Genomic DNA, 26,684 nt, shown 5'->3' on the forward strand with positions numbered 1-26,684 from the left:
TTGAGTCTACTGAGTGTCTTTTATGCCTAATTCAAGGCAAACCAAAGTAGGTCTACCTGTTTTTTGCTTCCTTGTAGTAAGGAACCTTTGACGGGAAAGGTATGATAAATTTAGGCGGAAAATAACAGCAATTTAAAATATTTGTCATACTACAGGTATGCATTGGTGCACTTATTTAATTTTAATTATGTGCGTGGACTTTTATGACAAGCGTGTGTAGAGCTGTTGAATGGAATGAGCTCTCAAATACGCCTCAAATATGTGAAACACTTACGTAACATGATAAAAATAAAGATTTTCTCTGTTTCTATAAAACAATGCTGTAAACCACGTCTGTAGTATCGTGTGATGGGTGTGATGCAACAAGAGCAGGTTAGACTTCCGGCCTTCGAAGGGCGCTTTCAAGTGATGTACGTTTGAGTTATCGCGTTTTTCTCGTAGACATCTTACGTCACTCTCACGGAAGTGTTTGTTGTTTTTAAAGGCACCGGTGACGGCGCTAATGAACTGTAGCATCTCTTCAGTGAAAGTAAAAAAGTACGGGTCTACGGTTTAACAATAACAAAAGGCTGGAAAAGTTTCTATGCTGTCCTTCGAGTCTCTTTCCAAGTAAAACGCTATCGATTAACACAGCAGCTGCTCAAGTTTTTTGGATCATTGTTGGTTCAAAAATAGTTAGCACGAAGGCTAACCAAAAAGCTACGACTACGTGAGTCGTTTGTAGATAGCCTATCAACTAACTGCTGAATGTGAAATGCAAACATATCTTTCCCTTTATTGGCATGCATTAAATTTTTAGTGTGATAACGAGTAAGTTAATGGGCTACGTTAGTAATTAAGTTCATAACTAAAACACTGGCATCTACTTTCTAAAAATAGATTGCGTTATGTATGGCTGCGCACCATTTTTTAGGGTTTGTTCATCTACTGAAAAAGGGACTGTATAAGAATCAAGTCTGTGCAAAAAACAGCACCTTATTTTTGGCGTCAGCTCAAGTTGTCCTGTAAGTGCACATGTACAGTGCAGTCTTCAAGTTTAAATTGAACCCGCACGGCACGGACATGTTTTATGTGTTGTTCTATTCTTTTGTAGAATGACTGCACTGACAGACTTAGAACCTTTAGCAAAACGACTAAAGGTGGAAACAAGTGCTCCATTGTCTTCTTCATCTTCTCGTGGAGGTATTTGTCTAAAAATATTTTTCCCCCCTGCAGAGCATATTACTACATTGCAGTATCCCCCCTTTGTAAAATAAAAATTCTGTGTTTTATTTGTCAGGCTCACTTTCGAGTAGTCAGAGCGTCGGTGCTGCGACTTCAGATCAAGAAAGAATGGAAAATAAAACCGAGACAAAGGTGGTAATAAGGCCAAAAACAAGTGGAGCAGGTGACTTACGAGGTGTCAAAATGAAAGGTCGCCTTCAAAGAATTGGTCCCAGACAGCAACAAAAGTTCAGAAATACTCTTGAAAGATGGTTGATCAAGCCAATGGAAACCTCGAGTACAGGAGATGTGTGCCAAACCCAAAATGATGAAGAAATGATGGATGATGATGGTTTTCAAAGCATCTCAGCTCAGTCTTTAGAGTCCAAAGAAGCTGAAATACTTTTTGTCACTGACACAGATGAAGAAACCCAGCCATTAACTCCAACAGACTTAGATCAAGATCCTCCTGTATCACCAGCTGCCAAAGATTCTGCAGGGAGTGATTTTACACCAACATTGCTTCAAAGTGATGATGATTTAGAAACAACAAAAACGGACACATGCCCAGCAACCTCCGATGGTTCAGTCAAACTCAATTCTAAAATTACAGACTTCTTTTCGGGGGTGTCATCACCAGGTTTTCCTGGGAAACGACGCAGGTCAGAAAAGTCTCCAGAGAAACAAGATACAGAAAAGGAAACTAACCCTTCTGAAGTCAGTTGGCTCGGGACACCAATAAGTGAGCTAAAGAGGATGCCAGAATGTGGTGAACCACTTCCTCCACTGAAGGATGTTCCTGGCCATCACACCGTGATGATTAGGGTTTGATCAGTTCTCTTCTATTCAGATCACAGCACAGATATAGTAATATACCTAACAATTCAAGAAGTTAATGTTAAACCTAACAATTCAAGAATTTAATATTAATTGAAATTGAAATTCACATGTGATTTTAAGAGATTTTGTTGTGATTTCATCTCAGTGTTTATCCTGAATATATAGAGTAGAAATACTTGTATTATTAATCATAAGACTGTTTGGTTTGCGCACGTGGTATGTCCATACTAATGTCATTTATTTTGATTCCCATTAACAGACAGATCTTCTTGAAAAGGATAAAGTTCCTGTTCCATATCCCACTAGATTTCAGGATGCCTGGGATGATGTACATGTCAAGATGCCTTGTTCCAGCAGGAACTTATTTCCTATAGAAGATGAGGTAAAGGCTCAAGTGTTTAAAACCTATTTTCAATGTGAATTAAAAAATGCACATGAAGTTACAGGTTGAGGGCATAAATTCGCAAGTTCTACTTAAGTTGTTTAAGTTATGGGTTATGTAATCAGTGCAGTCACATGATACACATTACTGAAGGTAACTATTTAATTATTTAAAGAGTCTAAAGAGAACCATAATTAGATGGCAAAACTATGGATGATGAATGGATGTAAAAAAAACAAGATATATGTAAAAAACAGTCCTAGTAAATTAATAGTATGTGGAAAAGAGAATATTTAAAACAAATGTGCATGGTGCAATGTCCTATCTGATGAGGCAGTGACGCTAGATGCTCAAATAGCTAATCACATAGTGTTTTGAGTGTCACGTCTTACTCGTATAGTGTCCTAACATAGCAGTGACAGTGGACGCTAGAAACCTCTCTGCACCAGTGCTACATAGGCCATCACTGTAAACTTTACCCAGTTTAGCCTTTGTTTACTGTCTGTAATAACCTTTGATAACATAAAGTTATCATAATTCAGTTAGTTTTTAAAGATTTCTTTATATTAAATCAAAAACTTGAATTAATAATAATCAAATGTCACGTGCTTAGGCCTTACCTTTGACCTCAATATTATCTTTCTCTCCTGTCCTCTCTTTCATGCCTCTTTCTTGATTTCAGAGAGTAAAGCTCTCACATGTTAAGATTTTTCTTCTTCTAGGGAAGTAGAGCAATTGATGCAGGTTGTGGTACAAACTGCACAGAGGGAGTTTGTATTTTTGCTGATATTTGTTGAGCTGCATTTAAAAATGAAGCATCTTAAACTCTGTTTATGGTTGCTCATGAATTGCTAAAGTCCAAAAACTGCAACTTTACTTGCTTTAATGACATGAACACATGACAGGAATGAGAAGTAAAAAAAAAACAATGTGTGCAGTGTGCAGATGGGACCATGGGGTGGCGTTAATTTCTCGCTGATATCAGAGGTAAGCAGCACCAGGCTGCAACACAGAAAAAAAAATCAACTCCTTTGATATTTTTGTGTATTTAATGGACTCTAAAATGTGGTTCACTAACTCCTTAATGCTGTATCGGATCCTGCCAGCTCACTTTAACTCCTGCTTGTTAATTGCAATAGTTAGAACAGTTCTAAGTTTGCAACAGTATAGCTGGCAAGATGTCAAAAAATAGCAAAGCATATGGTGCTTATTCATCCAGGCTGGGGTTATTCCTTCAACAATAGCTGTAAAGATTCCTCACATCTCTGAAGTCATGAAGTACAACAAAACAACACAGTATTATTGTTTATGCATAAAAAAATCTCAGACCTGAAATGTATACTTCCACAGGAAACACAAGAACTGCAGAATAAAAGTCGGTGGGAGCTGATCAAGGAAACTTTAAACAAGACATTTACAAATCCACATGAGCTGAAGGTATGTTGTATATCTTTGTCCCTTCATTGGCAAGACAGTATGTCTCCTCTAGTATGTCTCAGTTGTTGTTACCAGACTCTACCATAAGATGGCATGATTAACCCAGAAACCAAAAAGCATACTGTCACAGAATTTAAGTAAGCTGACACTTTAAAAATGCAGGTATGCATACATATGGAGTAATTGTGACTTGAAGTGATGTTTCAGATTAATTTTGATTATCAATCTTATATGTTTATTTTTGTGATGTTACAGAATGCAATGTTGAAGTACAGTGCATCACATGCCAAGAAATGGGATTTCACAGCGCTTCATTTGTATTGCACAAAGGTAAAAAGCATAGCTATCAGAGTGTGGTGATTAATAATTGTTGATTTTTTAATCGCATTGAAAATATAGTGAATTAAGCGTCTTTTGTTTGGAGCTGTCATCGAATTAATACTGACACAGAGGTCTGTAATCACACACAAGCACATCTTAAATATGTCAAAGGATTAGCTGTAGTCTAATAAAGTATTAAGTAGCTAAGTATTAACTGTCCAATCACAATGCTTAATTGCCAGCAGAAAGCACCGTGTTCATCTGTTAATTATTCTGCTATAAAAACACTATTAAAAAGCAGTATGAATCAGTATCAGTAGATAAGACTAATAACCAAATTTGCAGCTCCATAATTGCAAATACTATGAAGACATTACAGACACAACTTGTTTGAGGTTATTGATACTAAGAGAGATTTGTCTGGTTAAATCCTTGCCATCCACACCTGGACTTCATTAAATGGATATTAAAATGATACAATTGTACCTTATAAAAACTTAAGATAATTGTTTTAAAGGAGAATATAAGGTAATTCTAAATTATTGTAAAGTTCTCTTACTAATGTAAGTAAATCAAGTTTTGATGGATTCCCCTTGAAAAGATTTGATTTGTTTTGCCCTTTTTCAAACTTTCCTTTTCCAGCATTACAGACATGAGAGTGAAAACATTGCTCATAATTATAGAGAATTTCACAGGTTTTAAGATGTTGTTTACGTGATTTTTTTTGTACTGTCCCAAGCTAAGTAAAAGCACAAACAAAGATGAGCCTGAGTTGCATCATAATTTCCAGAGCACTGTTGGTTCATAGGTCTTTGCTCAGAGTTGTCAGCGTCTTCTCCGGCCTTGTTTGGAGCCCATCCATCATCTGTCTTAATGTGCTCTGTGTCATTCTGTGTAGAGAATCACAGAGGACTGTACTACTATCTGCCTCATGAAGGGGATGCGAATATTCCACTTGAAGCGATATCTGTGTTTTTATGTTTAATATAAGTAGCACTGAGCCTGTAAGAGTAAGAAATACTCTTTTTTTTTCATGGTGAAGTATTGCTACATCACCATGTACTACATGGCATCAGCTATATGTTTCACTGATATCTCTTATGCCGCATGAAAAAGGACACGTAAACCTTTTTTCATCAATGTCATTATACCAAATGGGTTTCTGTTATTTTGCTGAGCAATAATGGATTTAATAGTGGGACAGAATCCTGCAGCCCTTTACAGGCAAAATGAGAGTCAAGAGAAAATATTTGGTCTTTAGTCAAAAGGTCACATTTAGTAACTTTCAGAAATGAAAGTGGTTGAGTTTACATTCTCGGAAACTGCTTTATTGAAGCCTTATGATGTTAAATAAATTGTATGGTGTATGTATGATATAATTTATGTTATAAAGGGAATTCTGTTAGCAAATTTTCAACATGTTAAGGCTGAGAGGCTTTAGCCATAGGCTAAGTATTATTGTTTTAGCTGGCTTTGGATTGTGTCATTTGTCAATTTGAATGACAAAGTTGTCTTATATCATACAAAAAAAATACCAACTACCAATGAACATTTCATATAAAGTTACATTTTAGATGAGGCCCCTTGTAAAGTGTAGATAGAGACATCAAACATCTGGTTGTGTGCACATTTGACTGCTAATTGTAAAAACAAAAATTGGTATAATTGAGGGTTATGTTTGACACCAGCTGATAACTAGTGACGTAAGTGTCACTGATGGGCACCGTACTTAACTTTTTTACTTTCGTGCCATATAGAATTTACTCAGAACTTTCATGTGTTACAAATCTGTGATTTTTATAATATATTAAAGGGCTGAGGTCCACTAGAGCTGAACTCCACCTCCTGATAACTAAATCACTGCTTGTTAGAGCACAGCTCTAGCTCCATCAGCATCACAAACTCACGTACAGCTCTTGAAATCTTTTTTCAGAACAAATGTAAAGCATCAGCTTCTTTCCTTTGTCTTCATGAAACAGCAGCACTGTCATGCAGGAGCACAATTTATAAGGTTCGGCAGCATGCATTTTAAGTAGCTGCCAGAGCAGAGGTTTCTTTATTAATGATTAAAATCATCTTACAGTAACTTTATTAACCTAAGTGCATTCCTGCACAGAAAACAGCTGAGCTGTTGCAGAGTCAATGTTTTTACTGTGACACAGTAACAAAGCAGTCATGACCAGCTTTTTTATTTTCAAAGCAAAAATATTATTTTCTTTAGAGACATTTTTGCTTTTTTTGTTCTGGCACAGATGGATTTTTTCAGAATTGCTCCTTAAACACAATAAAGTTAGCCACAGTAGACATTATTACAAATATAGGAGATGCCAAGTGAATAAAAAAGAAAGAATTAAAAGACAGTTATTCCAGTTATTCTAATAATGGAAACACAGTTTCTTATATTAATCCTATAAGCTCTTTTAGATACAATATTTTATTGAATGATAATTCTATAATAAACTGAAAAAATACGATTGCTTGTTTTTTAAATGCACAAATGACACAATAAATTTAAATAACTGTTAGTCTTCTGCTTTTTATAGTTTCAGTGGAACTAATTTCTACTAAAGGGTAATTCTCCCAGTTGAACCCCAGAATTAACCCTGGAATAAGCCAATAGTCTTCATGGGTGGAAATGATCCAAGAGTAGAGTTTAGTATTTGTTGACATTTAATTAAAAATAAAAGCGTTTGTTTTACTTCCAGTTGTGTGGAAAAGCGAACAGTGTAGAATAATGCACGCAGCTTTTCACCTCCTGACTTCTCCCGTGCTCCTTGCCACATTGTATGATTTGAGTGTCAGAGAAATGGAGGGATTGAATAGCATGGAGTGACGGGCCAGGCAGTTTCATTGAATATTCATCTGAGGACGGATTCCTTATGAATAAGTGAACAGCTGTTGACAGAAAGCATCAGTTTTGTTCATTTTTCTTTCATCTGCCCAGTCAGTGCTGTATTTACAGTTAGGAGCATGTGTGTTTTACTTTTACATGGTCTCATGTCCGTGGACTTGGTTAAGCAGATTGCTTTAATTTGTAGACCTGTTGGGAAAACCTCTGGTTTCTCACTGCTTACATCTTGGTTGATTGCTTTGTCATTTCAGTGCGATGTACAGAGCAGTATGAAGTCATACAGAGAGTTAGTATAGCTGATTTGATGCACGTCTTCTTCTGATTTAAAGAGTTCAGCTTATACTGCCTCAGCTATTTCTACTGTCTCCTCCGTCAGCTGCCTTAATTTATAATGCCTGTAGGAGCAGTTTACGATGTCAGCTAGGTCATTACTTACAACACTGTTTAGTCAGGCTTCTTTTGCCATAATATAAATGTCCAAGGCTAAATCAACAGTCAAGGCTTCTTGTGCTGGGAACACACTGTCCTTTCTATTTCAGACACTTGGTCATTTGCATCTCTTCCAGGAAGACTGTTTAATCAGTTGACATGCAAGTGTAACCTTGATGAAATTGCTCTGTTATTGATCATTCTGACATTTTGTAGCCAATATGGATGTTAAAAAAAAGGAATATATAATGTCTGTTGTCTATACGATTCATAAATGTGGTGTAGTCATGGAGGATATGCTACTATGGGGTGATATTATTATTAACATAGATGAACTGTCCCACTAAGACTTGATGTATTTTTATAATATGTCACCACATCTTTCACATTCCCTTTTTAATTTTCAGTATAAGAAGAGAACAGTCAGCTGTAACAGTTATTGAGCTCCCATAGATGTTTTACATCTGCATATTGCAGATATTTCAACAGTATTTGTTTCACCCTAAAATTTTGATATGGATCATAGCTCGTAATTCTCTCTGTCTGTCTCAAACTAATCAGCCGAAACAGCTAATAATGTCACAGCTGATATTTGTGGCAAAGCAACAAATATAAACAGATCTCTGGTTCTCTCCAAGGTCCTGGAGCCTGATGCTGCTGAACATCTGTTTGAGTCCCTGCTGCCAGACATGGTGCAATTAGCGCTGAGAGCATCTGAGCTCTGTACCAAGGTAAATCCGTTGCTAACCAATGGAGATCGACATACTGGTCTTTAACATTATAGATCACTGCAGCACATTGATCAGAAAAGTCATATAATCCTGTAAAATCATAGTAAAAATTATGAGTTCAAAACACATAAGATGAGATGTTTTGATCATCTGGATCTTACATCGTATAGTTAGTGTGTTTTTGCAGTAGGAAAAAAATTCATGCCCTAATTTGACCAAGCAGCCTGCCATCTTGTTTAAATATTACTTCACTGCATTGATTTTATTTCTACTGTGATTCATTTAAAAACTCAAACTGTCCCTCACAAGTACGCACATTAGCCAAGCAGATTTGTAATGGAACATTATTCATGTAGCAAACTCCGCATTGTTCTTCCTTGCTTATACAAATTTATTTATAAAACCATAACTGTAAATCTCCCAGGCATGAGGGTGTATGGACTTTGATTTAAATTATTATGGTTGATTCAGGAAGCACATAATGGTGCAAGATTATTTCGATTTTTTCAGCGTCTAATTCAATAAATTGACAAAACAAATTATTTTGACCTTCCTCGGTTGTACCTATTTTCCTCTTCTAGCCAATACCCCTCCTCAAGGCAGACATGAACCACTCCATCACCATGTCTCAGGAGCAGGTGGCATGTCTGCTCGCCAACGCCTTCTTCTGCACCTTCCCCCGACGGAACTCTAGAAAGACCGAGTACTCCAACTACCCAGACATTAACTTTTTCAGGTAATCTGGTGATGTACTACTTTTTGACTCATGGTGCTAAACGTAACATGATGTTGTTCGGTAAAGTATGCATTCGGGACAACTAACTTCATTCACTATGCATGCTTTCCTTATTGTCACATGACATTATGCTGTTCTTTGTCAGGATTATCAATGTAGGTCTTCACTTGGAAAGTATGAAGCATGGCTTGAGGGAAACCAGGGCCCACGATGTGCAAAAAGTGACTTCTGTAGTAAAACATTTTGAACATAGGAGTATCAGTGTTCGCTAATGGAGCCACGCAGCAAGCTCCTGGTAAATGCAAATCATCCATCAAGCCTATCGTTTAACTTTTTTCATACATAGAGGAAGATAGATATTGGCGCATTTTCACATGGATTTTTTCTACTCAGTGAACACAGATGTTTCAGGAAATGTTTGTTCATGAAAATTTGCTTCGGAGATAGATGTAAAAGCATCATGGGAATTCATCAGTAAAATGTATGTGAGCTCAATTCAAGAATTTAGAGATATTATATAGTTTTGCATTTTCTTTGCATTTTGATTTTAACTTTCATTTCCTTTTTCTTTTTTGTTTTTAATGCAGTCTAGTTCAGTTAGAGTCCAGAGTAGATTTTCTTGTTTCAGTTTAGTTTTTGCTGTTTGAAAATATTTAATTTTAGTTTTCTTTGGTTTCATTGTTAATTTTTTGTCTTTTTGATTATTATTATTTGAAGGTGATTTGTCAGAGGAAAGATTCAGGAAATTGGTACAGCTATGAGAATAAAAACACAACTTCCAGAGTCTTAATAAACACGCCCATCAGTGCCTCATCTGGCACTTTGTTAATACAATTTTACCAAACTAACAAATACTAGAAATATGGATGTTCCCTCCATTTTTTTTTAAAAGTTTTCTAAGTTAGGAAAATCATTAAAGTTATTCAATTAATTCTAATTAGGTCTAGTTTCTATTTTTATTTTTGTTATGTAAATTTTTACACACCCACTTTTAGTTTTTACTTTAGTTTTAGTTAACTATAATAATCTTGGAAAGATTAAGTGACAAACTATGACTTAAAAGACAGGTTGAAGAGAAATGTGCTAGAGCCAACCCTAAAGGGAGTGTTTTTCTGAACAAACTGGTGCTGGTGCTTTCCGTTGAACACAAATTTACATTTATTCATCGAGTTTGAACGATGCTACTGTTTGCTTTCTCTTGCACTTGAACATTTCTCCAGTATGAGAATGTAAAAACAAGTGCATTTCATTCAAAAACACTGCATGCGACAAACATTAGGGTGTTTTCTTAATTCTGTAAACATTCATTGTGGAGATTGTGTGGGCGGTGTAATGTAAATGAGTCTGCAGTTCACTGCAGAGTCATCTCTGTTGGCATCACATTGTAATTACCTAAATGGAAGAGGAAATTAGATTAACATTGACTCAGATGGCTGCTTGTGACAATAGAGAAGGCCGTTGGCTATTTTGCAGAAGGCAGTAAAGGAGTTCACTGGCATCTGAATTTCATTTATGTTGTGGTTGTGCTGTAATTTCAAAGAAACTCCAGCATCGTCCCCTTTTCTTCCTGCGAAAAAGTGTCCTAAATATCCTATGTGGTATGAGACAGAAATTAATTTAATTTCATTATTCAAAATCCTTAATACATTTTTATTTCACAGGAATACCCAGAGGGTTACTAAAGGAAAAACAAACACTCATTATCTGTGAACATTTTTTTTTATTATCTCAAAGCAGTCTTCTTATTTGCATTGAGATAAAAGTGACTATAAACACTATTATCTTTGGGGTTTTTTTTTGAGCATTGACTCTGCCATTCAACGTGTTCTTCCTGAAACTATATCTATTATTTTACCACAGAGTGCAGCTAAGTTTATTAGAAACCCAGCAGTTATACTAAATGTAGCTATATACACCCTTTTACTGAGTTGCATCATACCTTCTGTACATCTTTTGGAGGTAAATTGATGTTATATAATTATATATTAATACCGTATTCCCTAAAGACTGTATGGCGATCCGTTACTAAAAGGCTGCCTTATGTAGTAGCTACTTTATGTCTAAGACATTTTCCCCGGGGACTACATGAGGCATGATTGTTTCTCGAGTCCACCCTGACAAAGAGAAATGAGTGCTGGAACTGACTTCGATGAATGAGTTTCCCATCCCCTAAAGGGCTCTCAGTGCACTGAGCTTTTGTCATTATTTCATTTCCTTCACTTGGAATTTCTCTCTTTATATTGTGGCATGTGGGGTGAGCTGCAGGGCATTTTTGAGTGTGCTTGAGTGGGAGATGGTGGGCTTAATGCTCAAAGTGTATTCAAACCCATCCACTGCGCCTCGCTGTTAGCAGCTTTGTGTGTATGTGTGCTATATTCCAGGGGGATTGCCCTTTTGCCTCCTGAGGACTCTGTTGCTTAAAAGGGACACGGGGCTTCTTAATGTATCCCCAAAGAGGGAGGCCTGTTTCCCTCTCTCTCTCCCTTTTTGTGTGAGTGCTGTGAAGTGGCACATGAGTATTGCTCTGTGATGGCAAGCCTGGGGCAACTCCGTTGTCGTAACAGCGAAGGGGCTCCTACATAACCGGCTACTGACTGAAAAGGGAACTGAGTGAGAGGTGAACTAATTCATATCAAACGTTAAAGCATGACTGAACTCACATGGCTAAAGTGGACATCCTGTGTCTCAATTTTTCCTGGTCCTAGCTGTGGCATTTTGGTTGTGAGGGTTGGGCATTTGGTTGGGATGCTGTGTTAAACCAACTTTCTTAAGAAGTAAGCTTTTAATTTTTGTTTAAAAAACAGGATGTTACAATATCAACAGTTATGTCATTAAATCCATGATTTGTTCTCATCTGCAGGCTTTTTGAGGGGTCCTCTGCAAAGAAGACTGAAAAGCTGAAAACCCTTATGTGCTATTTTAAAAGTGTTACTGAGAAAAGTGAGTGGTCACATTTTCTTCATTTTAAAAATTAACTGCCACATAATCGTCTTGCCAGATAAAACATTTACCTTGTTTTTTGCAGTGCCTGCAGGTCTTGTAACATTCACCCGAAAAAGTCTGGATAAACCACCAAATTGGAAAAGGTATAATAATATGTTGTCAAAATAATATTATACGATGTATTCATTGGGCTGTTTGGAAACAAGCATGGATACATGTTCACATGTTCTTGATGCTGATTAAAAACTGGAAACTGTTTCAGCTCACAGACTCCACTCACAAAGCTCCACATTACCTGTGAAGGAACCATTGAAGATGATGGTTATGGAATGCTTCAGGTAAGAGAGAGTATGCGAAGAATGCACGAGTTGGAGAGACTTGAACCCATTGAATCTTTGCCCAAACGAGCTGTTTGTTTGAGTGTGCTTGGTCCCCATCCTCTTTCCCTTCACTGAGCCGCCTCGTTCTAGAGTCTTCCACCCAGAATGCTTACTACTGCTGAAAAGGCCTTTGAGGGAGCGTTTGATGTGTCGAAGGGAGTTTGTGCTGGGACTGGGGTCGAGGCCTCTGAGCCTCCTGTGCTCTCTGCGTCGACGATACTTCCTGTATACTGTCAGGATGGCCTGCTCTGGCTTTCACCTTTTGTTTGCCTCCAGTTGCCACAAACTGACAGTTGATGTGCACACATGACCAGCTCCGGGGCACACTGCAACTTGGATTGATGGATGCTCTGTTGGGGTGGGGGCTGTGGTGAGGTGCTGACAGCCTGTCAAAGCAGACTTTGGAGGCTGGCTCGCTGTCCCAGAGATGAGTGACCAGTTTAGGGAGATCTGCTCTCAAAATGCTGCTCATCCCTTTGCAGCTTCTTCCTGGGATTGTGAGGGGTTTGGTCTGGTCTGTCTACAGGCCAATGAGCAACTGTCAGAGATGAAATTGTAAGATTATATGTTTCACATGGGTGCTTTCTGACTAAAACAATCAATTCACGTCTCTCTGAGTTGAATCAATGAGATGAACGTTTGTTCTGAATTACAAACAGGCTGAAATAGCAGTATTTTTGACTGGAGAAATATGTTTATTTTTACCTGTAGGACTGCTCTCTTCATTTGAAATTTGCTACTGGCAGCCTCATACCTAAATGCCTCTCCTGGGAAGAGTTTATTTTGACATGGAGGACAGATCTCTGAGTAATGCCAGCACCTTAGGGCACCTTTCCAATCAGCTTGTCAGGGATTCTGTCACAAACTGAATAAAAAGGGCAAAGACCATTTCATGAGGTGCTTTCTTCCTGTTTCCGAAGCTGTCCATTTTAACGTCAGACAGAAAGTTAGCACTTAGATATTTTCTTTTATTTTCTAACATTTTCACATGTGACAAAACAATAGATGCTGCAAGAGTATTAATAATGTTTCATAATCTTTCCTTCATCATCAACCATCTGTCTTGATTTGCAGGTGGATTTTGCAAATCGGTTTGTGGGAGGAGGTGTCACCGGGTCTGGTCTGGTTCAAGAGGAAATACGTTTCCTTATTAACCCCGAGCTAATTGTTTCCCGTCTCTTCACTGAAGCACTGGATCATAATGAATGTCTGATTATCACAGGTAAGTGACAAACACTCTTTAACCTTGTTAAACAGTAGTTGTTACTAAAGGAATCCTATTCAATGATTCACAATTTAATCATATGATTCTGATCAAATCAATAACGCCATAGTCTCATTCTTCTACTTTTCTTCTGCTTTGCTTTTTCTAATTTGACAGTAGAAAAATTGCATTGATTTCTCGTCAAACCCAGCATGGAGAACACATTGCACAGCTTCAGTTTACAGCTTTCTGACTCAGCATGGGGCTAAAGGATGTTTGTGGCAATTGTCCTGTTTTCTGTATCTGTCCTTGTCACCTGTTTTCTTTTGATTGGGTACACACGGTAAATTCTGGAGACAGACTATGCCGTCCTGATTGCGCTGTTGGGGCTTTCTGTTGAGTAATTCCCACTGCCTGTACTTCAGAAAGGAGTGTTTGCCACAAACAAGGCTGGAACAGGCCAGTAGACCCAGTAACAAGAGCTTCCCTTTGGGAGCCCCAGCAGGAGGCTGATGGCACCTGTCTGCTTTGTGGCTTGATTGTGTTCGATGAAGACTTTAGTCAACCAACCAAGATACAAACTAACAAAAAAACAAACAAAATAAACAAACCCTACTCAAATTCTCAAATATAATGTGACAATAAAGGCCGCTAGTGGAACCAAGTCACACTAGTGAGTATGGTTGATGTGTCTTCTGATAGAAGTAAACAGAAATAGATTAATTGGTTTCACTGTGCAAGTGACCCAAAGCATACTGCTAAAGCAACCAAAGCATTTTTCAGGCCAAAGAAATTTGATATTCTTCAGTGGCCAAGTCATCTAATCTCCGCTCAATAGAGTGTGCTACTCAGTTATTAAAAGCTTTAAAGTGAATGCAGAAAAACTCAGAAACAATCATCAACTTAAGTAGGCTGGGGCAAAGGTTTGGCAGACCATCTCAAGGAGGAAACGGCATGTGGTGATGTTCATGCATTCTAACTTCAGGTAGTCATTGACAGAAAATTATTTTCATCCAACTATTAAAGACAGTATTTAAAATTCTGTTAGTTTAGTCCATTTACTTTTGAGCCTCTGGCATATGTCAGAGGTATGTAATGTAAATAATTCCTATGCAGTTAATGCAATTCTTTTGTTAAAATCTTAGAATTAAAGCTAAAAGTCTGCACTTTATTCACAGCTTGAATTTTTGATTTGACAAAAACAAAACAATTTGTCGTTGTCTAAATACTTATGGACTTGACTGTGTACCATTGATGTATATGTGTATTAAAAAAAATTAGTCAGATCTGTCTCTCTTTGGCCCCAGCGGACTTATTTATGCACCATTTTTTTTTGTTATTTTATTTTGTATAACTGATAGAACATATAAGCTGCTGTAATTAATCCAGGTGTCTGCACAGGCCACATATTACACATTTTTGAAACCATGCTGAGTAAAATCACTATGAAGTACTCCAAATATCTACTATATTTTTGCCTATTTCAGCTTGTTGCTTTGCATTGATTGCAATGTTTTGGTTAATCTGCAACTCATTTCGATACCCTTAAGGGACAACAAACATCATGGATTATATTATATCATGTTTAAATAGAAACATCTTAAATTAAATGTCCTCCTTACATAGCACGTGCATTGGGTAAGAACAGGAAGTGAGGTCCTAGAGGCACCAGTCATACTGCAGCATAAGAGTTTCTCGCTCTCATAGAGTCACCTTGAGACTTCTTGCTGGCCGCCTTTCCCGCGTCTCTGCTTATGCCACTTAACTTTATTACTTGGGCCCAGAATTAATTATAGCTGGAAGACCTGACCCAGACCTGCTCTACTAATGGACTCTTCCATTCCATCATCTTTATTAAACCCGGGCTGTATCTCTTGTCCTCCATTGTAAAAGTCCAAGCCTTTGCTGCAATGTGGTCATGTGGTAAATCATGTTCCCTTGTGATACATTTTGGCATACAGTACTGAAGCTAATGGATCGTACTGCTGCACTGAAATTTGCAAAAGTGCCTTATCCTAATTGAATTTTCCTTGATTGCTAGATATCTGGCTGCCAGTGGGGCGGTCACAAGTATAAATAGTATCAAGGAGAACTCGTATGAACCATATGAATGGTGGTGCTGACCAGAAAATGTAGTTCATGCTCGGTGCATGCAGGAGACAGAGTCACAGGGATTTTTCATTTTTATTTTTTCACAGTTTTTTTTTTTACAGCATCTATAATTTGAACATAATTAAAAGCTATTTGTTACCCATGTGCTATCCTCTTTTGTTCAAATGCAGAAGTAAAACTTAGAAGTTAAAATGAGATACACTGCTGACTTTCTAGTGTCTGGTCTTCCACAAGAATGTGAGACAATTTGTTTTGATGCATTTACACATGAATGGGACGACCTTCAGGATTCAGTGAATTACACCTGCTGTTTTTTAATACGAGCTGTTCATTTATAAATAATTTCTAAGGAACAGACACATCTTCTTCTGGCCAAGATCGATCCTCTTCAATTCTTACTAGAATTAATTTTTAAATGGCAAATGGGTTGAATAAAAAGCAAAAGCGTAATCTGTTTTGCTCCTGAAGAATGTCTCATTCAAATGCAAAAATGTTTGAGAAAATAAATCTTATTTGGAAAACCAGTAAAGGTCAGGTGTATGCATAGTGTATGCACACAAAACCATCTAGTACAACGGCTGTAATATCCCATCTTTAGATTAAATATCAACATCACTAAAGTATTTATTAAGTAGTAGCTTTATGGGTTTTTTTATTCAGTTATTGTGCTGGGTGCAAGTTGACATGTGTTTGCCATCAATAGCGTGACTGAAAAGTACCTATGCATGTACCTCAGTCTTTTGCAGACCTTTTGACCCAAAGTATGCATCTCTAATTTCAAATGTGCCAATGGCACTGAAGCTCAAAAAAATTTATATGGGCACATAAGTCATGTAGAAGGTTTATTTTCTAGCGCTGTTAAACTACATGAGGTACGTCATTGTCTTACTCATTTTGCTTATTTAAAAAAATAGAGGCTGGTTAATTATTAATGACGTGTCTGTCAAGTGGAGTGCACCCTAGAGATTCCCCCATGTGTTACTAATAATAGCTGCTGACCAAGGCTCCTCTACTAATCACTTGGTTTATTCACCTTGCAGCATGAAGCATCTCTGCAAGTGCTCTCAACAGCTAGGTACTAATGAGTGTTAATGAATGGGAAGTTAATCTGTGGCCCAATTATATTGACTGTCCTGTTGTCTACCCCCCTCTGCTCCCTCTTTACGGGTGTTGAGTGCTTCGCTGTGTGCTGGTGGTCAGTCATTGCTGCTTGCATCATTTCATGAGGGGTAACAACTTGACCTTCTGTTTTTCAGCAATCGGATGCTCTTCGATCACTTTTAACCCCCTAAAAAGTATTTAGTGCAATAAAATAGTAATAATTTGTTTTCTTTTTCTGTGTGCATGACTTGTTTTAACAATATTAATTTTCCTTGTGATTTTAAGCATTGAACTGTGTTTAGGAGCCAGTTGTTTGTGTTACACTAAAGTATGGTAACATGGGTTTTCAACTACTAATAGCATTTAGGTGGGAGCCCTAACAGAGTTTTTAAATGTCATTGCTTTTACCTATCAAAGATTTGTTATTCTGTATGTTAACACAATAAACTAACCCACATTTTAGTTTTGAATCATGAAGAGAAAGATAAATAATCTTTAATTCTAAGTATGTGTAAATAAAATTGAGATTTATATGTTTATATGTTGCTTGCTTAAGTGTGCCTGAAATTCCTGTTTGTTATTAGGAACACAGCAGTACAGTAAATACACAGGATATGCACAGACCTACCAGTGGGGTGGCAGTCATTTGGACACAACTCCAAGGTATCTGGTAATTTTACTTGGCTTAAGACCTTTAACATTTTAAAATAATAAATAAAAACTGTTGTAACTTTGTTAGATCTCCTTACATTGATTAGCTTGTCTTTTTTCACCACCTTGGTCTAGTTGAAAGATTTTGTAAAATAGTCACACTAGTCAAACTGTAGCATGACCAAAATTACTGCGAGCGTGTGCAATGAACCTCTGAAATCGTTGCTTCTGAAATAGTTGCTATGTCAAGACAGCCATAAAACCGAAATGAGATGGAGTCAGTTTTCTACCAGGCTGAGACCAAGTTGCCAGTTACAAGCAATCTGTTTGTGATAATATGACCATTAACTCTGATAAATCAGCAGATATTGCAAATCTGTTGCCATCTGTTACAAATCTGTTGCCATCTACATACATAGAAATTTACAATTACTAATTACTTTCAGAGTCCAGACAGAATTTTGTGAATCTGAAAGAGAAATTCATATATTTCTCATTAAATAGTGATGTGGTAGCTACGGAATTTAAGCTGCAATTATTAAAGGAGTTACTGAAGGAAACATTCAGTGGTAGATTCTTTCCTTGAAATGCATGTAAACCACACAAAAACTCAACCAAGGCTTCCACTGGCCAGCTTGCCCCTCTCTGAGATCCCATTTAGATAGGTTACTATATTTAGTACACATATGTTTTCCTCATTCTACCTTTAACTTTAAATCTCACAATGGATGGATTGCCTTGTCCTTTCTGACTCATGGCAACATTTTGTTCTGCTAAAACAATTCAAAACCATTTCTTTGATTTAATTTTTATACCATTTTCAGTGATGGCTGGCAGAGAAGATGCACTGCAATTGTGGCCATCGATGCGCTGCAGTTCAGGAACTTTCTTGAACAGTTTCACCCAGATCGACTCAACCGAGAACTTAACAAGGTTATTTTTTACTTTCGTTTTGTGTTATTTTTTGCAGTTGTTTTTCTTCGCTCTGTATCTTACGATTAGTTGAGTAAAGTATTTGCCCAAAATTGTTGAAATTAGGACCATAAATTTCAGAGTTTGGTGTGGTCACTTATAGCTATCTCCAAAAGTGAGTGAGTCCTCACAGACTTCATGGCCAGCTTTGCAGCAGAAAGAATTATGTTTACAACTTCCTATGAAGAATTTTACCATAGCACACATCTTTAAAGGCCTAAATTTAGTATAATAAGGGCTGTGGTCTCTTTGCATGCCAGGTTGGTTTTGTTGTAAGGCTGTCTTATATTAGCCAGTATTAACATCCCATTTATTATCATAGTGCACCTTCATACCTATTGTGTGCTAACTGTTAACTCGCCAGTTTTATCCTTGTAGTAGATTCACTCCGGTAAGCGTTAATGACTTTGTGCTTCATCTCTGTCATCTCCTCCGGCCCTGCACCGGCTATATGAGGAGAGAGAATAATTATCAGGTGTGCCTGCTCCACCCCTCCCTCCAATTCTTGAGGTTACTGTTGCTGGAATTTGGCACTATATGAATTGAAATCAATTGAATTGAAACACATAGAACCCCTCAGCCAAGCCACTGCAATACCCTTTTCCAAATACGGTCACATGCAGTTAAAACAATAGCTAAACAACAGATAACTAAACTTCACAGATGTAATCCACAAACCAGTTGGTTATGTCATAGTAGGTGCAGCCATCTTTTATATCCAGTCTGTAATTTGTCTTATGCTTCACACCTGTTTAGATAGAAACAAAAAAAAGAAAATTGTGTCATACATAGTGAGTGCTGCTGAAAATATACTTTGTTTTTCCCTTTTTTAAGGGCGGCACTGTACGTTTTGATTTGGCAAATTTTTACACTGCATGCAGAGGGATATGTGTAGCAGCCTAGCCTGCCAAGTGACTTTGTTAACCACTACACTATAGAGCAGATAGGTTTTAAAAATTTACTCTTAATTTCTAAATTCTCAGTTAATTTTTACAAATTTGTATTTATGATGGTGAATCTGTAGGGAACTTCTATCACTGCCACTGAAGTAATGTCATTTTAGAATTTTGATTTGCATTGTTTTAATGGTCTGAAGCCATTTGGTTGCGAATGAAAAAAAGTCTCATCACAAATGTCATCTGAGATGATATTGACTCGTGTTTACTTTTCTCAGGCTAAATAGATGAATTATGACGTGCCATATGCATGTAATACGTACTGATAGATTGCTGTATTTGTAAAGAATAAACATAATCATATTCATTACACTGTCCATTAGGCCCAGCATGAATTCTAATAAGCATAATTAACCTTAGTGCAATTAATCACCGTTAGCACATTTGCATCATGTTAAAGAAACAAAAACCAAAAACAAAAGTCCTTTGTTATGTGTAATCTTCCCATGGTTGTCATATCTATTTGTAATAGAAAATCAAGATGTTGATGTTGTCAGGTCTGCTGTCAGAAATCATGGAGGGGTTTGACAGCTCTGACAAGGATTTAAAAAATGGACCAACACGAAGATCAATCCCAGTTCGACTATTGTTCAGTTAACTGTCATATCTGCCCTTTCACAGGAAGAATTTATGACTGGTCAGTTGGAGGACGGGCACTTACAATTCGTTTTCAGTATGCATCATTAATGTTAAGAGCCCCCTGCAGATATCTCATGTAACAACCTTTTGCAAATAATTTGCCATGTCACTTACAACCCACCCAACATGTGATTTCATATGTTTTTGGTTATAGCACATGGGTTTAGTCAAACGAATCGATAACATTGAGTGAATAGCCATGTAGTGGAACAATGATGCTAAATGACATCGTGTTAAAAAGGCATGTTCAGCCTAGTCAACCAAACCTTATTTTTCATGGCCTGTCAGCAGCATGACTGTTATTACAAAACAAATATTCAATTACTTTTTGTAGTCAAACCATTTCACTTACATCACAGCTGGACAATTACACTATTTTGCCACTTCGTTAGGTGTACCATGCTTGTACTGGGCTTGAACTGCCTCAGTTGGCCATGGCATAGATTCAACAAGGTTGTGGAAAAATTTATCAGAAACTTTGGTCCATATTGACACAATAGTATCGCAAAGTTGCTGTTTATTTTTTAGCTGTACATCCGTGATGTTAAGATCCCATTTAATCAAATCCCAATGTTGCCCTTTTGGACTGGGATCTGGTGACTGTGGACTTTGAACAGTGAACTCATGGTCATGTTCAAGAGACCAGTTTGAGATTATTTGAGCTTCTTTACATGGCATGTTATCCTGCTGGAAGAAGCTATCAAAAGATGTGTATACTGTTATCAGAAATGGATGGACATGTACTCAGTATTGAACCCTACAGCCGAGCCACAAACCACATCTCGCCACTGCAATCCAGAAACACTGAGGTAGGCTGTGGTGTTTAAGCAATGCTCATTTGGGGCCAAAAAAATATCCCCCATAAATTACAAGACCACCATCAGCAGCCTGAACCATTGATACAAGGCAAAATGAATCTGAAATTGCTTACAATATAATTACATTAAATGATTGCATTTCTAATTTTCTGCTGTCTTGATGTAGGCTTACTGTGGCTTTGCACGCCCTGAAGAAAAAAGTCAGAACCTTGCAGCAGTTGCGACAGGAAACTGGGGCTGTGGGGTTTTCGGAGGTGACAAACGTCTGAAAGGTAAGCACTGACGTAACATTGCCGTCAGAGGATCTCATGGCAAAAAGGGCTCGTGTAATCTTTGTGCACTTGGCAGTCTAATTGGAGTCTCTTCCTCGATATAACAGAATGTATTTTAGATAGAAAAGCTCCAGCAGATCAGTGTGAGCTCCATTTGTCTTCTGGGAATGCGTTCATTTACTTAAGGCCTGTTCGTTGGCTTCCTTCTATTGATCAAATGACAAAGTTAATATGTTTCATTAATAGTGAAATTGATCGCCTGCTTGAGTCCATCAATCTGTTGCAGCTTTCTGTCTGTGCTTTGTATCACTGTCACAGCAAAGGGAGCTCCTTTTTGCCAACAATTTGCAGTAATAGCTCTGCTTCTCACTTACTATCTGACTTGGAGACCTTGTGCTTACAAACTATACATCCATCCATTTATTAATTAGCTGTAGCAAGGTAAAGTCTGTTATAGGCACTATCACTACTGTCTGCTTAATGATGTGCCTCCAGGGAAGAGCTCTGTAATTCAGATGCTGTTCTCTGCCTCGATTTATTGTCTGTAGCATCACATAGACCCCCTTTTTTTAATTGCCGGATAATTTTTGAGGAAAGAGTTGAAAGGAGAAGGGGAGAGAAACAGCTGAAATGAAGAGATTTTCAGCTCAGACGTCCTGTGAAAATGTTGATTCAGTTTTGCTCATTAACTTGGCAGTGTACTAACATTCATTAATCAGTAGACACATTTCCGGTCTCTTAAAATATTCACAGCTCACCGGGGCCAGACCTGGACTCCCTTTGTAACTAATCCAGCATTCTCAGTAGGGGTGAGACCAGTTCCCCAGATAACTTACCTTTTGTTGTAGGCTACAGAAGCTGATACTTCTCAGTTTTAAACAAAAGCTATTGGATGACTTTTCAGACCTCTGTTTTATTTTGTCTTTGTTTTGTTTTTGCAACTGAATCTATGAACGTCTGTGGAAAACTCTTCAAAAGAATGTTCAAACTGTTTTTAGCTCCTATATTTTCCTTTCAAGTATTTGCTTGAATCCTTAATATACTTGAATACTCAGTTATTTTCCTTTCGAACTATAAATAACATTTTTTCAAAGTCCAGTTTAGTTGATATACTGCATTGAATCATATTTTGTGTCACATACACTGTTGAGGCTCATCACTGCCTTCTTTTCCTCCAGCTCTGCTCCAGATGCTGGCAGCTGCTGAGGCGGGCCGAGATGTAGCCTACTTCACCTTTGGTGACAGCCAGCTCATGACAGATGTCCACAACATGCACTCTTTCCTCATTCAGAAAAACATCAGTGTTGGTAAGGGGAACAGCCCAGGCATCGTGCCAGCTTCTTGTTTTTATGAAACTTTTTGCACTTTTACATTCAACATTTTTAAATTGTCAAAGATGCAATTAAAGAAATAAAGTAAATACAGAAAATATGTATTGAACACGCCACCAATTTTCTAAGTAAATATAAGTATTTTTCTAAAGGTGCTATTGACATTAAATTCTCACCAGATGTCTGTAATAACCAATCCAGTCCATACATGCAAAGAAATCAAACCATAGATGTCCATAAATTATATGTAACAATGAGAAGTGACAGAGAAATGGTACTGAACACATGAAGAAAGGGAGGTGCGAAAAGGCATGGAAAGAGAGGACACCAGCTGAAATCTATCAGTAATCAGAAAGCAGTCCTGCCACTTTGTGCAAATTAATATCAACTGGTTCGGTTCCCAACCCATGGCCTATAAAAAGGTGTCTCGTTACCATGGTGTCACACAAGAAAGATTTCATGATGGGTAAAATCAATGCACTTTATCAAGACCTTTGCAACCTTATTGCAACCTAAAGGCTCCAGTGAAAATAATTATGAGAAGAATTGTTCAAGAGCATTGGAGCCCTTTTGGAGAGCTCCAATGCTCCAAGGATGATTGGAAAAACCTAAAAAAAAAAAAAAACAATCAAAATAAAAATCTGCTGCCATCTACCAAAAGATAGTGATCCAAAACACACATCCAAGGACACTTTCAGTTGGTTTCGGAGAAAGCACATAAAGGTCTATGGAAAGCACTAAAGCTCAGAGTTCATAGAAGGGGCCCACGAAACCTTCAGGAGTTGAAGACTGTGTGAAAGAATGGCCGTGACATGTGACTAGTTTCTCCATACAGGAGGCGTCTTCAAGCTGTCATCACGAACAGGCTTTTGTATGTTCAATACTTTTTCCCCTGTGTCACTTCATTATGTAACATAATTATGTTACATCTATGGTTTGATTTCTTTGAATGTCTGGATTGGATGGGTTGTTGCCAACATCTGGTGAGAATTTCATTACAATAGCACCTTTTGAAACATATTTACTTAGAAAATTGTGTTCGATACTTATTTTACCCACTGTAATAATGCAATTATTTTTTGTTATGAGTTTTGGAAAATAATATGATCTCATGAACCATGAAATTTCCATCCCATATTTCAGTCTAATATGAAGATTAGACAATATCTCCTTGTCTTGTTACAGGAAAGGTGTATGATCTCTTGGGGCAGTATTACAGCTCAGAGTGCAAGAACTGCCTTGGTCGACGCCCTGACGTCAGCCTCTATTCCTTCATCTACCAGCAGGTCAACTCCTCCCTGGCGCCTCATGACTCCAACATGGGTTCAGCCAGACAACACGCACCCACTGACTGCCATTAAGGTTAGGTGGCTGATGAGTCACCGTGACTTGCCTTCAAAAAATGAACATTAAATGAATTAAATATTTTCAGTTCCTTTTCTTTTGCTTTTTTAACAAAATCTATTTTCTTTTGTTCATATGATGGTGGATGTACCAGATGTGGTTTTAACCACAGGCTGATAAAAATGATAATGAAGGTCTAGCATGCTTACCCTTTAAAAAAGGCAGGGGGTGGTTAGTTATGGCCGTGTCTGGCACTGTACTCCACGATGTGTTCATTTGGCTGTAGCTGGTAATACTGCAGTAGATTGAGCTTCAGTGTGACGCGATTGTGATTTTAATGGTGAAGCAAAGGTTGCCATCCATCTTCTCAGTTTGTCATGTTGCCTATTTTTTACACCAACACATATCCAGCCTAATTGAATTGGCTGTCAGAAATCAAGTTAGAGGAAAAGAGTAATAAGAATTGTGTGTTGGAAAGCTTGGAGCGGTCCCAGAAAAGTGGTTTGATTTAAAGAGCAGCCTATTTCTCAGCAATAATCGCTTAACTTCTGTGTTTATTTATTTGCAGTCATTGAAAATGGATCCATTCAGATTACATTGTTGTGGGTATTTCTCTGTTTGTGATTGCAATTAAGATATTAAAAAATTATTGTTTGCGTCTTCCATTAATTTCAATGTAAAACTGTTTTCTTTGCCTTTTTAATTTTTATACAACATCACTAGAACTAAAAATCTGAAATATTCTTGCCAAATTTTGTTTTTCAAAGAATTAAAAAACGTTACATTAAAAATCAACAGCACAATTTAAATTGAGCCACAAATCTCATCTCTGACTTGATGAATGATGGCTCCTTGTCCCACAGATGTTATAGCAAAATGACTTTCTACACAGCCTTACCATTTATCTGTCCCCAACTATTGCTTCATCCTTTCCTTCACAGTTTAATAAGGTCACACCTTTTATATAAACTGCACATGACACCTCATTAAGTGAAGAGTAGATCATAGAGCATCCAGTCAGATCTGGGAGTCAGGTATTGGGACTCTGTGTGATTCGTCTGCCTGTTATACAAAATGCAGCTGGCTGACCAAAGTTTCAGCAGGTAGATTTGACACAATTTGTTTAGCTTTCATGCATTTCCATTTGGGTCATTATTACAATTATGTATTTAAACCAATTTGTGTTAAATAAAAGCCGATTAACACCATTAGCAGTCTGACATCGATACAGTTTTATCCTTTAATGGCAGCTAAAGCACGAGCTCAAGCTGTATTTGTGTACTTCAATGAAATAGTTGGCGTTTTGTTTCACATTTGACCATCATTTATTCAAACGCATAAGTTGTTATCTTTCAATTAATAGATTGGCCAGTCCACAGAGGTCTATATACACTATTATGCAAAAATCTTGAGCTACCTCTCATTTCTTTATTTTGCTAGGAAAAATTTAAATACGGTCAGCAATCTATTGTGTATAAGAATTTCTTTTATTTATGTATTTATGAAAACGACTGCCTTTAAGTGGGAGAATTGAGAAAGTCTGAAGCACGACGACAAAATGAGTGAAACTAATAGATTATTGAGTTTCTTGTTTCTGTTGTGTGGGGGAGGTTTTACCATGGCACACACCTGGTTACATGGGAAGGAACTTAGTATCTAATAGGACACTGGGGTTGTGTGATGTGTGTGTGTGTGGCTGATGGATGAATGTTTTGGGGATTTATTTTTTAGTTTAACAGTGCACTAAGATTTTTTGTTTGGTAATCTCTCTCATTTAAGCAGGCCTGCATGATTCGAACCGAAAGCGCTACACAACATGTTGTTGGGAAACGATCGCAAAGTGAGCTCCTCCACATTACAATGAGCTCTGGAGAAAGCCACTTATTTGGGACACAATCAGATAGCAAGTCCCTGTCTAAAAGGATTCAGCGAGGTAATCCAGTCGAAATTGTTCTTTTTTCTTTTTTGAAATGACGTCATAACCTTTTAATTGCCACTTTCTGTGTTTGTGAATTTACCAGCGGTGTGTTATACATGACCTTGTATTGTTTACAATGCAAAGGTCACTGTGAGAAAGTGTGCATGCAGATGCGCTGCGCTAACATCACTTTTTCCACAGCAGAGGGTTAATCATGTGATCAAATCACATGATTTACAGCAGGACACACCACTGGTTAATGTTTTTTCCTAAATCTACAGCGGCGTTGGAACGGAAACTCAGGGATGAAGAGAGCATGCCAAGCTCCAAGAGTGACAGTGCAGAGGGAGATCAGCGATGGAATTATGACTCTGTAAACAGCGCAGACACCAGGAGCCATGACCGTGACCAGAAATGACTGACAGCGATTTCCCATGAATGACCACCTAATGCTGTTTCACTTTGCCATGCATACTTTGACACTCTGGAGAGGGCCTTTCCTTTGTATCATTGTTGTTGCCATTTGCATGTGAGAGCTTAGATTGTGAGGATGATCAAAGATGAACAAAGGGTGGTGAGAGAACAGTGAAGTGAGGATACACAGTGTGAAACTCAGAGAGAGACTCTGCTGACCGTCTGCCCCGCGATCATGCATGCTCTCCACCAAGCTTGGTTTTCTGTTCTTTGTTTTGATTAAAGAATGCTAGCTGCCGCTCACCGCTTGTCTGCAGGCTTTATTTAATGGAAAACTTCCACAACAATTAACACATGTACAAACACATATGGAAATTCAGAATATAAGGCACAGCGTTTGTGCAATTCTAATGAGTTTGAAAGGCAATATTTGGTAGGACCACCGTTATTTTTCAAAATCAACCTCTACCCTTTTAGAAAAGTAGTTTTCCAGAATAGTTCTCCAGTCTTACTGAAGGACATTCATGGCTCTTCTTTGCATTTTGGCTGCTTTTAGCTCTGTTCCCGTCAAAATGACCCCACACTGATTCAATAATGCTGAGTACCAGGCTTTAGGGAGGCTAATTCATGACTGATAGTGTTCCAGTGTTTTCTGTCCAGGTATGCTTTTACCACATTGGCAGTGTGTTGGAGATGCAT

General features: G+C 37.7%; 1 protein-coding gene across 6 annotated transcripts; it reads left to right on the forward strand.

Annotated features, from left to right (window-relative positions):
- Positions 1–463: 463 nt before the first annotated feature.
- LOC134633797 (poly(ADP-ribose) glycohydrolase-like) lies at positions 464–26,303 on the forward strand. Of its 6 annotated transcripts, XR_010094787.1 has the most exons (19): positions 496–1,004; positions 1,094–1,182; positions 1,280–2,028; positions 2,303–2,425; positions 3,776–3,862; positions 4,118–4,192; positions 8,102–8,194; positions 8,776–8,930; positions 11,791–11,870; positions 11,956–12,016; positions 12,136–12,211; positions 13,328–13,475; positions 17,255–17,333; positions 18,146–18,254; positions 20,873–20,978; positions 22,157–22,285; positions 23,495–23,671; positions 25,436–25,586; positions 25,853–26,303. XR_010094787.1 is itself a non-coding variant. In XM_063482858.1 (18 exons), the coding sequence occupies exons 1-17, from the start codon at positions 892–894 to the stop codon at positions 23,668–23,670; spliced, it is 2,448 nt and encodes an 815-aa protein (XP_063338928.1). In that variant the 5' UTR covers positions 496–891; the 3' UTR covers position 23,671; positions 25,433–26,303. The 6 variants fall into 6 exon arrangements, 5 of the variants coding, with proteins under 5 accessions (XP_063338930.1, XP_063338928.1, XP_063338926.1 ...); XM_063482858.1 differs by having other exon boundaries at positions 25,433–26,303; XM_063482856.1 differs by having other exon boundaries at positions 25,436–26,303.
- The last annotated feature ends 381 nt before the right edge of the window (positions 26,304–26,684 follow it).

Source organism: Pelmatolapia mariae, linkage group LG8, assembly GCF_036321145.2.
Source record: "Pelmatolapia mariae isolate MD_Pm_ZW linkage group LG8, Pm_UMD_F_2, whole genome shotgun sequence".
NCBI lineage: Eukaryota > Metazoa > Chordata > Actinopteri > Cichliformes > Cichlidae > Pelmatolapia > Pelmatolapia mariae.

What these genes read in the sequence shown, in the direction of transcription:
- LOC134633797 (XM_063482858.1), top strand. Translation starts at nt 892, where the DNA reads ATGGCTGCGCACCATTTTTTAGGGTTTGTTCATCTACTGAAAAAGGGA. An exon ending in TTCTTCATCTTCTCGTGGAG is followed by an intron (nt 1,183 to 1,279) that starts GTATTTGTCTAA and finishes TTTATTTGTCAG; the next exon opens with GCTCACTTTCGAGTAGTCAG. An exon ending in AAACCACCAAATTGGAAAAG is followed by an intron (nt 12,017 to 12,135) that starts GTATAATAATAT and finishes AAACTGTTTCAG; the next exon opens with CTCACAGACTCCACTCACAA.